General features: G+C 48.6%; 2 protein-coding genes across 2 annotated transcripts; both read right to left on the reverse strand.

Moving 5' to 3' along the window:
* On the reverse strand, positions 1-2,605 carry LOC125506018 (uncharacterized). Its single transcript, XM_048670902.2, has 2 exons — positions 736-2,605; positions 1-622 (listed from the first exon to the last, which is right to left on the reverse strand). The coding sequence occupies exons 1-2, from the start codon at positions 2,504-2,506 to the stop codon at positions 300-302; spliced, it is 2,094 nt and encodes a 697-aa protein (XP_048526859.2). The 5' UTR covers positions 2,507-2,605; the 3' UTR covers positions 1-299.
* Positions 2,606-5,530: 2,925 nt separating this feature from the next.
* On the reverse strand, positions 5,531-9,760 carry LOC125506021 (uncharacterized). The gene is made up of 2 exons (XM_048670906.2): positions 7,172-9,760; positions 5,531-7,067 (listed from the first exon to the last, which is right to left on the reverse strand). The coding sequence occupies exons 1-2, from the start codon at positions 9,534-9,536 to the stop codon at positions 6,757-6,759; spliced, it is 2,676 nt and encodes an 891-aa protein (XP_048526863.2). The 5' UTR covers positions 9,537-9,760; the 3' UTR covers positions 5,531-6,756.
* Between the last annotated feature and the right edge of the window lie 1,011 nt (positions 9,761-10,771).

Below are 10,771 nucleotides of genomic sequence, written 5' to 3' on the forward strand. Positions count from 1 at the left end.
AGGGCACGCATATCTATCTCAGCTTAATGTGAAGATTGCATAGGGTTTATATATACTAGTACCAAACAAACTAGCAGTTATGTATTCCCCTGAATTTCACAAGTTAACATACAGAAAAAGCAACCAGGAACATACAATTAGAGTCTAATGGGGTGTAAGCGCTGCAGTTTCTTCACTCACAATTATCTGATGAAGATCATTTCACCGGCAAGACTAGCCCACCATATTGTGGCACTCTTCATCAGGAGATGTCTTCTAAAGACCCAAGCTACCGTTATGATATTATGTTAAGTTATACCTCAAATTTTAGAGGTTGTCCTGTCCCGCAACTGCATCTCTAGCGCGACAACTTGTTCCTTGAGACGAGTGATTATTGTTTCCAACTCAACCTTTTCTGCTTCTCGAGCTTCAGACGCCTCTCTAATCATTTCCGGTGTCCCGACTTCCCGTCCTGGTTGGAGAATCACTTGACCTGCATTGGTGGCTCTTGAATCTCTGACCTGGGCATCTTTCACCCACTCGAATGGTCTAAGATAGTAGAGTGTTTTGGTAGAAATTACTCTCTTGACCATTTCACTGTTTCCATATACTAGACCATCACAAGATGCATCATCATTGTTTCCTACAGAAAAAAAAAGGTAAAGTATGCATTAGCAATAGCTTGCTATGACGATTCATCAATTCTTCTACAGTAGATATGAGGCTGAGATGTTTTCATGTGCTATTTCATTTTACCTTCCAAAACACCTGAGCTTTCTGTATCCACCTTCGCTCTCTGAACTTCCTTTTCTGTGACATTGTGTGTCTGCACCTCATCATCAATGGATCCTTCTAAGACAAAGACATCAACACTAGTGACATGAGTTACTTTATTAACTGTGGATCCTTGACTGGGAGTGGTATCACTTTGGACATTATTAGCAAGCTCATAACCACAATTGTTGTGCACCATGATGATATCTTTGGACGACTCGGTGCAGTCCTGCGCATCTCCTACACCAGCAGGGGCAGGGAGCCCTTCAGCTTTCATGGTTCTTGGGCTAATAACTGCGACATGAAGTTGTTTCATCCTTGCAGCATTAGCAACAGCAGCAGCACATGCCGACGAGTAAGGCTTCCACCATTGTGCATATTCAACCGTCATGCCCGGATCACGTTGCGGAACGAAAAAGGAAACGTCTTCAGGCCGCATCCTGTATGTCGCCCACGCGGTCTTTCGACATGAATTGGCACGGGGGATAGTCCCGGGCACGTCTTGATCGAAGCCCAGCTGCCTTGCGACGCGGTGCGGACAGTAGTGCTCGATGCATTGCATGCCGACGAGTTCACAAGGTAGCAGACACTGCGCAAAGGATTGCAGCTCCTTGCTTGTTGCTACAACATGGCAGTGCACCCAGCAGCCATCTTTGCCTTGTGGCAGAGCAAAGCTACTGCCTCCATAAGGCCTCCATTCGAACTCCTCCGGGGACATGAGCACGGCGTGGATGTACCCAGGATCAAGCGGGTTTCTGATGTTGTGCCACTTGACAGCCCTCGGCATGCCCTGATCGTCGCCGTGGGAGGCAGTGTTTGGTGTCTCAGGACGAAGCTCTGGGAAGCGCTCCCAGACCCATAGCTGGAGGATGTGCAGTGGCGCACTCGCCACGAACGGCTGATGGGTGGTGCCCAAGCTTAAGTGGTGACTGAGTGCGGAGAGGTCATTGTAGATGTTGGCAAGAACGGCGGGTGCGAGGGCCGAGCACCTGCCGCGCGCCAGTCCGGCGGCGAGGGGGAACACGTCCGGTCTGACCACGTCGAATGGCGGCGCCGGAAGCACGTATCTGGTCAACCACATGGCCAGAAACGCCCCGTGCTCGAGCAATGTGGCCGCCTCGGCCTCTCCTCTGCCGGCGGCAGCGACCTCCCCCGTCGGCGGCTCCACGAATCGCTTAACCCACTGGGCAAACGAGGGTTTGTTGTTCGTGCATCTGTTGGGCGCGATCCGGGCGGCTTCGAGCGCGTTCACGTCGCCGCGGAGCTCGTCCGGGAGCCGGGACCACACCGGCCGGCCCAGCAGGGGCAGGCCCCCGAGCACGGCCATGTCCTCCAGCGTCACCGTGGCCTCGCCCCACGGGAAGACGAACGTGTTGGTGTCGCCGGACCAGAAAGCCGCGAGCTGCAGCAGCAGGCCCTCGTCCCGCCGCACCCAGCCGGTGGTTGCGAGGACGGCGTCCAAGATCCCAAGCTTCCGCCACAGGCGCTCATGCCGCGGCCGGAGCCTGGCCACCCACCGCCTCCACAGCTTCGAGGAGCCGGGCCAGGCCGTCCAATCCACAGGGAGCTCGTCGCCAAGAACAGGGTCGGCATTGCGGGGCGGGGACGGCAGAGCGGGGAGGCGAGCGCCCCCCGCGCGGGGGAGGAGGAAGTGGGCCGATCGGGCCGAGGGGCGGGAGGGATCGGCGCCGGAGACGATAGCGGTGGTGGCTTCCTGTACTAGGAGGCCGCGGAGCTCGTCGTCGCTGGACATTGCGGTGCCGGTGGCGCTCTGGGTGGGCTGGGGTTTTCTGGGCGGCGCAGAGCAAGGCGAGCGTGAGTAGGGAAGGTGCTCCGTGGAATTTGGGGTGGGTGGGAGGCAGTAATAATAAAATAACAAAAAGTAAAGTGGGGAGGAAGTAAATTAGGCTGTTCACTTTCCTACGCGCCGGAGTAGAGATGTCAGAGATGTTGCCATGGTGATGGGTGGCAGACGACGACATCAGCTTTGGCTGCTGCAAAGCATACGCAGACGTTTTGACTGAATTATTTCGACACTTTTAGCCATTCGGTTATCAAATTGTCGAGACAAGTCCAGATGTCCGAAATTCCGTAAATCGTGACCAAACCTCCGCAGACGGCTTCTGGCGTGCAGGTGGAGTTTGACTCCTCCTTTTGGCTTTGGCCGATTTTGGGGAGGCCCCCTCTCCTCAAGTTCCGTTTTCTCACCGCCACCTACATCCTCTATAACGCTAAGCTATCTAATTTTAAAAAGCTCATACTCAATTAAGGTTATCAATTAGAATTGGATCACCGGAAACGGGTCAACAATTTCTCAAAGGTCTCTCATTCAATTCTTTTATATCATACATTCTTTTATACTATCCACTATGCTTTTTAATTTTTAAGGTCTCACAATTAATTGAGGTATTCAATTTATAATTGGGTCAAATGATTTGACCGGGTCAACAATTTCTCAAGCTCTCCCATTCAATTCTTTCAATTCACTATTTGCTGAAGTTTGAAGCTCTTTCATTCAATTGAGGTATTCAAATTTGAATTTGGTTTATGATTTTGACCGGACCAACAATTTTTCAAATCAATCAGCAGCAACCGGGCTATAAAAACATATCAATCCCGCGCACCCACCGACCACCTACAAAAAAGAAGCGTCATCATGTAATATTGTAGCACCAATGTAGTACATGCAACCACTCACATAGAATTTTTTTTCACATAAATATAGGTTGGTTAGCGGATAACACAAAATCACACCACGAAAGAACCATCAAATTACGCATTATAAATAAAAATAATACACACTCTATCATCTCCCCCACCCGCCAAACAAAATATTACATTAGTTCCAAAATATAAGGGGTGATAGTTTTTTAGAAAGTAAAATTTCTTTAACTTTGACCGAGTTCAAAGCAAAAATATCGACATCCACAATATTAAACAAAAAAGTATGAAAATTCATTTCATGATGAATCTAAAAATATCGATTTGATATTATGGATTTTGATACATTTCTCTACAAATTTAATCAAACTTAAAATATTTTCCTTTTCAAGAAAGTAATACACCTTATATTTTAAAATATAGTGATTTTTTTAGATAACTCAACTACACCAACGCGCAGCAAAACGCACCCAACCCTTCTCGTATATATATGTGGTAGGAGGCAACTTCTAAAACACACCCAAATCCTTGAAGGTTGCCCCCTGCTGCCAACACGCCCCTTTTCTCTCCTCGCCTCTAGTTGATCTAGATGTGTCGCCGCTAGGCATTTTTTCCTCCTCACCGCAACTCCAACATGTTGACCCAAACGCACATGAGCTTTGTCTTTTTTGTCCGGTTGGATCGACTCGTCCGCCCTTTTGCGGAAGGACAAGCAACAACAGGATATTGAAGGACGTCACACTCTCCCTCCGGTGATTAGCCGTGTTCCATTTTTTAGTCTTCTGTTGTCCGAGCTCTAAAGTCACCATCCGGTCCCGCAGAACTACTGCTCCTCCTCCCTTCTCAGCATGCTTCGGTATGGCCCCATCCGAATTTGCTTTGACCCAACCCTCATCTGGTGGTGTCCATCGTTGTAGAAGCCATACTTATATGTATTTAATTCTTATTATGGAAAATTCTTACATACTATTGATGGAAATACAGCAATGGACCGGGAGAAGTGGAAGGGTGAAATTCAAATTTATTTTTATTTTATTTGTGGGTAAAATTTCTGATCTATTCATCAACAGTCATGCTAGTATAAAGAACATCAGGGATAACAAAAAATAAAAATAAAATCCACTAACATTTGCTAAAGATGTACATATCGACTACACACCTCACAAGTTTTTTATTATTATTAAGAATATATCAATGATAACACTGAGGAAGATTGAAGGCATAAAGAAAATGTGTGGTTGACACGAAAATAATTGGCTAGGAAACCATTCCAATTAACATTTTGTTTGTAAGTTTTTGATAAATGTTTCCTTCATATTTTAAAACAATTTACCTAAAACAAGTTAATATTTTTAAACTATTTTAATATATATTTGAAAACAATTGGCTAGGAAACTCATACCAAATATAGGGACGCAAGCAGAAGGGTTAGTTGCGTTGAAATAATGATGAAAGACAAGTTACAAGGAGAAGAAGAAAAACATGTCTAAGTTGAAATGAGCATTTTACATCCACAAGGCCAGCCTGAACTACTCAAATGGTCAAAATAATCATCAACTGCAGCAGCGCGCTCCCGCCAGCCACTTGACAACCGCGTTCCTTCGTGCACGCGCACCTCCACCAATGCCGCGACGACAACAACCTCCTCGGTCGCGCCCATGCCGCCGCGTCCTTGCCCCTCGCCGGCGCCGGCGCGCTCATCCTCTCCCACGCCGCGATTGCCGACCTAACCTCCTCCCGCCTCCTCCTCCTTCCTCTGGACGACTGGAACTCACCCATCCTAAGCTCTGCGCGTACGTTTACATCCACATGCTCTGCTCCGCCGTGAGCCAGGACGACCGCACCTTCCCCTTCGTCCTCCACGCCGCCGCTGAGGCGCACGCAGCCAAGGGTCAAGCAGTCAAGCTCCACGCCGCCGCGCTCAGAAGCGGCCACCTTACGGACGTGTTCGCGGGCAACACGCTGCGCCTCTTTCTATGCGGCCACCTCACGGACGTGACGCGCGCGGGGTGTTTGATGAAATGCCAGTCCCGGATGTTGTCCGTAGTCTCGGCGTTCTTGGCCAACAAGATGCTAGATGATGTGAGGCAGGCATTGGTTAGTATGACGGAGAGCGGGCAGCGGGGTCCCTGTGAATGTGGCAAGCTTGGTCTCGGTTATGCCTGCCTTATAAGTAGCTGTGTACATACTACAGTGGCTACAGGCTTTTCTTGTAGGGGATCAGATGGTTAGCTGATGGTGCACTTATATGGCGGTATAAGAATGGATTCTACTGTATATAGCAACATAATATTACAAGTTCACCCAACATGATAATTATTGTCACTGTAATAGCAAAGGAACACATATGATGAGGAGTGCGATTGCTTTTAGAAGAGTCTAGATGTGGATGTCTACGCTGTATGACCTGACAAGAATCACATTAAGATGAGTAAATTTTTATTGGCGCCTACACATCTTTGCTTATGGAGTCTGGACTAGCAATGAAAGACAAGGTAAGCATTCTCAGACAACTTATCTCTCTACATAAATAACTTTGAGCAGTTCAACTGTCTGTGTCCATACAGCCATTGCATACTCAATGTATTCTCTGCATAGTAAAGTACCTTTTGGTAGCTCCTCAACTTTGAATCATAAATGCGCTGGGGGACAAGCAAGAAGATAATGCTGATGTGCTAATAGAACAATTTTGTAATCTGTAAAAATATCATGTTCAGAGATGATACTACAGATGAGTAGGGGCAGAGATGTTAATTTGCAGTATATAGGCAACCTTTAGATAGAAAATAAGCTATGTATCAGTAAACTGTTTCCAAATATGCACACCCCAAATCTGTTGAATCCTTGTTAGCCAATTCCATGCATCCAATGAACTCATGTCCTAGAAGGTCGAAACCACTATGACAGGATTCTCGGTTTGACTACTTGGTACAGAAGTTGGCCATTGGCACATCAACTGCGAAGCACCGTTTGTTTTAATCACAGCTAACTGAGGTAATCAGCTTGTTTTATGTAAGTCAAAAGATCAGTTAACAAGAGCACACACATATATGTATGTCATGGTCAAATCGGTCGTTTAGTGTGAAGATTGCATATCGTTTATCTATACCACCAAACAAACTAGCACTTATGTATTCCCCTGAATTTCACAACATAAAGAAAGAAGCAACCAGGAACATATAATCAGAGCTTAAGGAGCTGTAGTTTCTGCACGCACAATTAGCTGATGAAGATCATTTCACCGGCAAGACTAGCCCACCATTTTGTGGTACTCTTCATCGGGAGATGTCTTCTAAAGACCCAAGCTACCACTATACTATGTTAAGTTATACCTCAAATTTCCTAGGTTCTCCTGCCCCGCAACTGCACCTCTAGCGCCACGACTTGTTTCTTAAGACGATCAATTATTGTTTCCAACTCAACCTTTTCTGCTTCTCGAGCTTCAGACGCCTCTCTAATCATTTCCGTTGTTCCGACTTCCCGTCCTGGTTGGAAAATGACTTGACCTGCATTGGTGGCTCTTGAATCTCTGACCTGAGCATCTTTCACCCGCTTGAATGGTCTAAGATAGTAGAGTGTTTTAGTAGAAATTACTCTCTTAACCACTTCATTCTTTCCATATACTAGACCATTATAAGATGCATCATTGATTCCTGCAAAAAGGAAGAGGAAAAGTATGCATTAACCTTTATACAGTCTTTAAGCGACTCCATTGCTAGATATGAGGATGAGATATTTTCATGTGCTATTTCATTACCTTTTGAGTTTTCGCTGTCCACCTTCGCTCTCTGATCTCCCTCTGCCATTACATTGCGTGTCTGCATTTCATCAATGCATTCTTCTAAGACATCAACATTAGTCTGAACATTAGTGGCATGAGTTACTTTAACTGGTCCTTGTCTGAGAGTGATATCACTTTGGACAGTAGGAAGCTCATAATCACTATTGTTTTGGACCATGATTTCCTTCGACTCATCTCTTCTTATGGTGACCAGATGTCGTTCGAATTCTTCATTTGGCTGGTCTGAGTTGGATGCTGCCATCGTCAACTTGGACAGTTCCATATAAATTGCACTCGCCTCGCTATCCTTTCTGAATATTTCATCCAACTCATTACCACTGATGGCCAAGATGTCTGGAAGATTTGAATACATGTCCGCTCCAATTGCAGCTCTAATGCCTTTGTTGCTTCTAGCGGTCGCTGCACCCTCGACTTCCCCATGTTCTGAACTGAAATTCTTCTCATCACACGGAATAACCGAGCCTAATGCTTGCTCTTCAAAATTCTCATTCTTGGTGACCGGCCCACACGATGGTTTATCAACTTCACTCACCAAAACTGCCTCTGCATCAGAGAAAGCTTTCTCAGCAACTTTGCGTGAAATTGCCCTACGTCTGCCTTTTCCTGCCCATCTTGGCACCAAATCCTTCACGGTTTCTGAATTTTGCTTTGTCTCGCCATCTTTCAAAATATGCGTCTCTGTATCCTGGCTTTCCGTCTTTAGAATGACACTATTCAGCCTCTCTTCCAGCGGAATCTCATCCTCTGTATCATCTTGCAGAGTCATCCCAGCCTCCAAGTGACGCTTTTTGCCACAATCTACACCACTGAGACTGAGACCATCAGCTTTCATCTTTCTTGGGCTAATAACTACAACATTAAGTTGTTTCATCCTTGCAGCATTAGCAACGGCGGCAGCACATGCTGACGAGTATTGCTTCCACCATTGTGCGTATTCAACTGTCATGCCCGGATCGCGTTGCGGAACGAAGAGCGAAACATTTTCAGGCTGCATTTTGTATGTCGCCCATGCCGTCTTTTGACTTGAGTTGGCACGGGCAACAGTCCCAGGTACGTCCTGATCGAAGCCGAGCTGCCTCGCGACACGGTGCGGACAGTATTGCTCGATGCATTGCATGCCGACAAGTTCGCAAGGTCGGAGACATTGCGCAAAGGATTGCAATCCCTTGCTTGCTGCTAATTCATTGCAGTGCACCCAGCAGCCACCTTTGGCTTGTGGCAGAGCAAAGCTACTGCCTCCGTACGGCCTCCATTTGAACTCATCCGGGGACATGAACACTGCATGGATGTGCCCAGGATCAAGCATCCTTCTGATATTGTACCACTTGGCAGCCCTCGGCATGCCGGGATCACCACCGTGGGAGTTGATGGCAGGGCAAAGCTCCGGGAAGCGCTCCCAGACCCATAGCTGGAGGATGTGCAGTGGCGCACTCGCCACGAACGGCTGATGGCTGGCGCCCAAGCTTAAGTGGCGACTGAGTGCGGAGAGGTCACTGTAGATGTTGGCAAGTACGGCAGGTGCGAGGGCCCAGCACCTGCCGCGCGCCAGTCCGGCGGCGAGGGGGAGCACGTCCGCTCTGACCACGTCGAATGACTCCACCGGAAGCACGTATCTGGTCAGCCACATGGCCAGAAACGCCCCGTGCTCGAGCAATGTGGCCGCCTCGGCCTCTCCTCTGCCGTCGCCAGCGGCACCAGCACCGGCACCGGCACCGGCACCGGTCTCCTCGATGAATTGCTTAACCCACAAGGTATAATTGACTCTCTTGCTCTTGCTCCAGTTGAGCGCGATCCGGACGGCTTGGAGCGCGTCCACGTCCCCGCGGAGCTCGTCCGGGAGCCGCGACCACACCGGCCTGCCCAGCAGGGGCAGGCCCCCGAGCACGGCCATGTCCTCCAGCGTCACCGTGGCCTCACCCCACGGGAAGAGGAACGTGTTGGTCTCGCCGGACCAGAAACCCGCGAGCTGGAGCAGCAGGTCCTCGTCCCGCCGCACCCAGCCCGTGGTCGCGAGAACGCCGTCCAAGATCCCAATTTTGCGCCACAGGCGCTCGTGCCGCGGCCGAAGCTTGGCCACCCACCGCCTCCACAGCTTGGAGCAGCCGGGCCAGTCCGTCCACTCCACCGCGAGCTCGTCGGCAAGAGGAACAGGGTCGGCATTGCGTGGCGGGGATGGCAGAGCGGGGAGGGGAGCGGCCCCCGCGCGGGGGAGGAGGAAGTGGGCCGATCGGGCGGTGGGGCTGGAGGGGTCGGCGCCGGAGACGATCGCGGCGGTGGATTCCTGGACCAGGAGGCCGCGGAGCTCGTCGTCGCTGGACATTGCGGTGGGGTTTCTGGGCTGGGTTGGGGTTTTCACGGCTGGAGAAAGGAAGCAGAGCAGAGCAGAGGCTGTGTGGAGTGTGGAGTGTGCCGTGTGGTCAGTGGTGGTTCTCCGCAGGTAGGGGAAAGTGAATGCGCGTCTTGGCCAGTCAGTACTTTCCCTACGCGGAGGACGAGCTTGCACAGGACAGGAGTAGCAGCAATGTTGCCATGCCCATGCTATGCTGGGGGCGGTGGACAAGGAGGCCGGCACTGATGTATGGGTGGCAGACGACCTTGGCTGATGCAAAACTTGATCAGCGCGGCGGGGCGTGTCATCGGAGGTGAAATTAGGATCTCGTCTCTGGTGCATCGATGGTCTCGAAGCATTTTTGGGCAGTGAAAATACATCAGTGCTGTAGCAATCCTACAATGGACCGGAAAGGTGACAAATTCTCAGACATAAAACCCGTGCGTGTAGACACAGAAACTTTCAGAAGAAATACGAACTGATTCACTATAAATCTGACGTCAGATTTTTGGAGGCTCTTGCTTTGTTTCTCGCAGCTCCTCGTCCGTCAGTACAGCTGCAAAACTGAATAATTGGACACTTTTACAGAGTCCACGTCTCAATCACTTGTATTTCCATCTATATTTTCTGACAAACAACGCACAGTATTTCCACCCATTTTTTATAAGAGCCCACATATCAGTCGCTTGTATTTTCACAGCCGGATGCTCTATATTCTGAATACTGCCCTTGCCTAGGTTACTTTCTTTCCTGATGCTAAGATATACTCCAACATTTTGAGATTGCTCGCAAATACAAAGTCAATGTCGTACATCAAATAATCGTGCATGGAGCATCTTACTAAATCCTTTGAAAAATCATGAAAGGCGTCTACTCAATGCTGCTGCTCATGTTGAGTTAGGCAACGGAAACAGATGTTTCTTTTGGACTGATAAATGGATCAATGGCGTCACAGTAGAAGATATTGCGCCAGAAGTTTTCAATTCCGTGCCTCCGGTCGTTAGGGAGAGAAGAAAAGTAGCAGAAGCAATGATTAGTGCAGTATGGATCAAGGACATAAAGGGGAAAATAAATATTCGCATTTTTCATCAGATCTTAACCTTATGGGAGGCGATCTCTGAAGTTCAAATCATACATGGTGCTGAAGACAAACGGTTCTGGTCGTGGAATTCTAAAGGTACCTACTCGGCGAAATCTGTTTATAAGGTACACTACGCTGCATCAAT

Source organism: Triticum urartu, chromosome 5A, assembly GCF_056163025.1.
Source record: "Triticum urartu cultivar PI428250 chromosome 5A, HENAU_Tu73, whole genome shotgun sequence".
NCBI lineage: Eukaryota > Viridiplantae > Streptophyta > Magnoliopsida > Poales > Poaceae > Triticum > Triticum urartu.

Bases quoted from the DNA above. Each gene is read 5' to 3' on its own strand.
- LOC125506018 (XM_048670902.2), bottom strand. From the start codon at position 2,506: ATGTCCAGCGACGACGAGCTCCGCGGCCTCCTAGTACAGGAAGCCACC. The intron at 623-735 runs GTAAAATGAAAT...TTTTTTCTGTAG, and splicing joins AAGCTCAGGTGTTTTGGAAG to GAAACAATGATGATGCATCT.
- LOC125506021 (XM_048670906.2), bottom strand. From the start codon at position 9,536: ATGTCCAGCGACGACGAGCTCCGCGGCCTCCTGGTCCAGGAATCCACC. The intron at 7,068-7,171 runs GTAATGAAATAG...TCCTTTTTGCAG, and splicing joins GGACAGCGAAAACTCAAAAG to GAATCAATGATGCATCTTAT.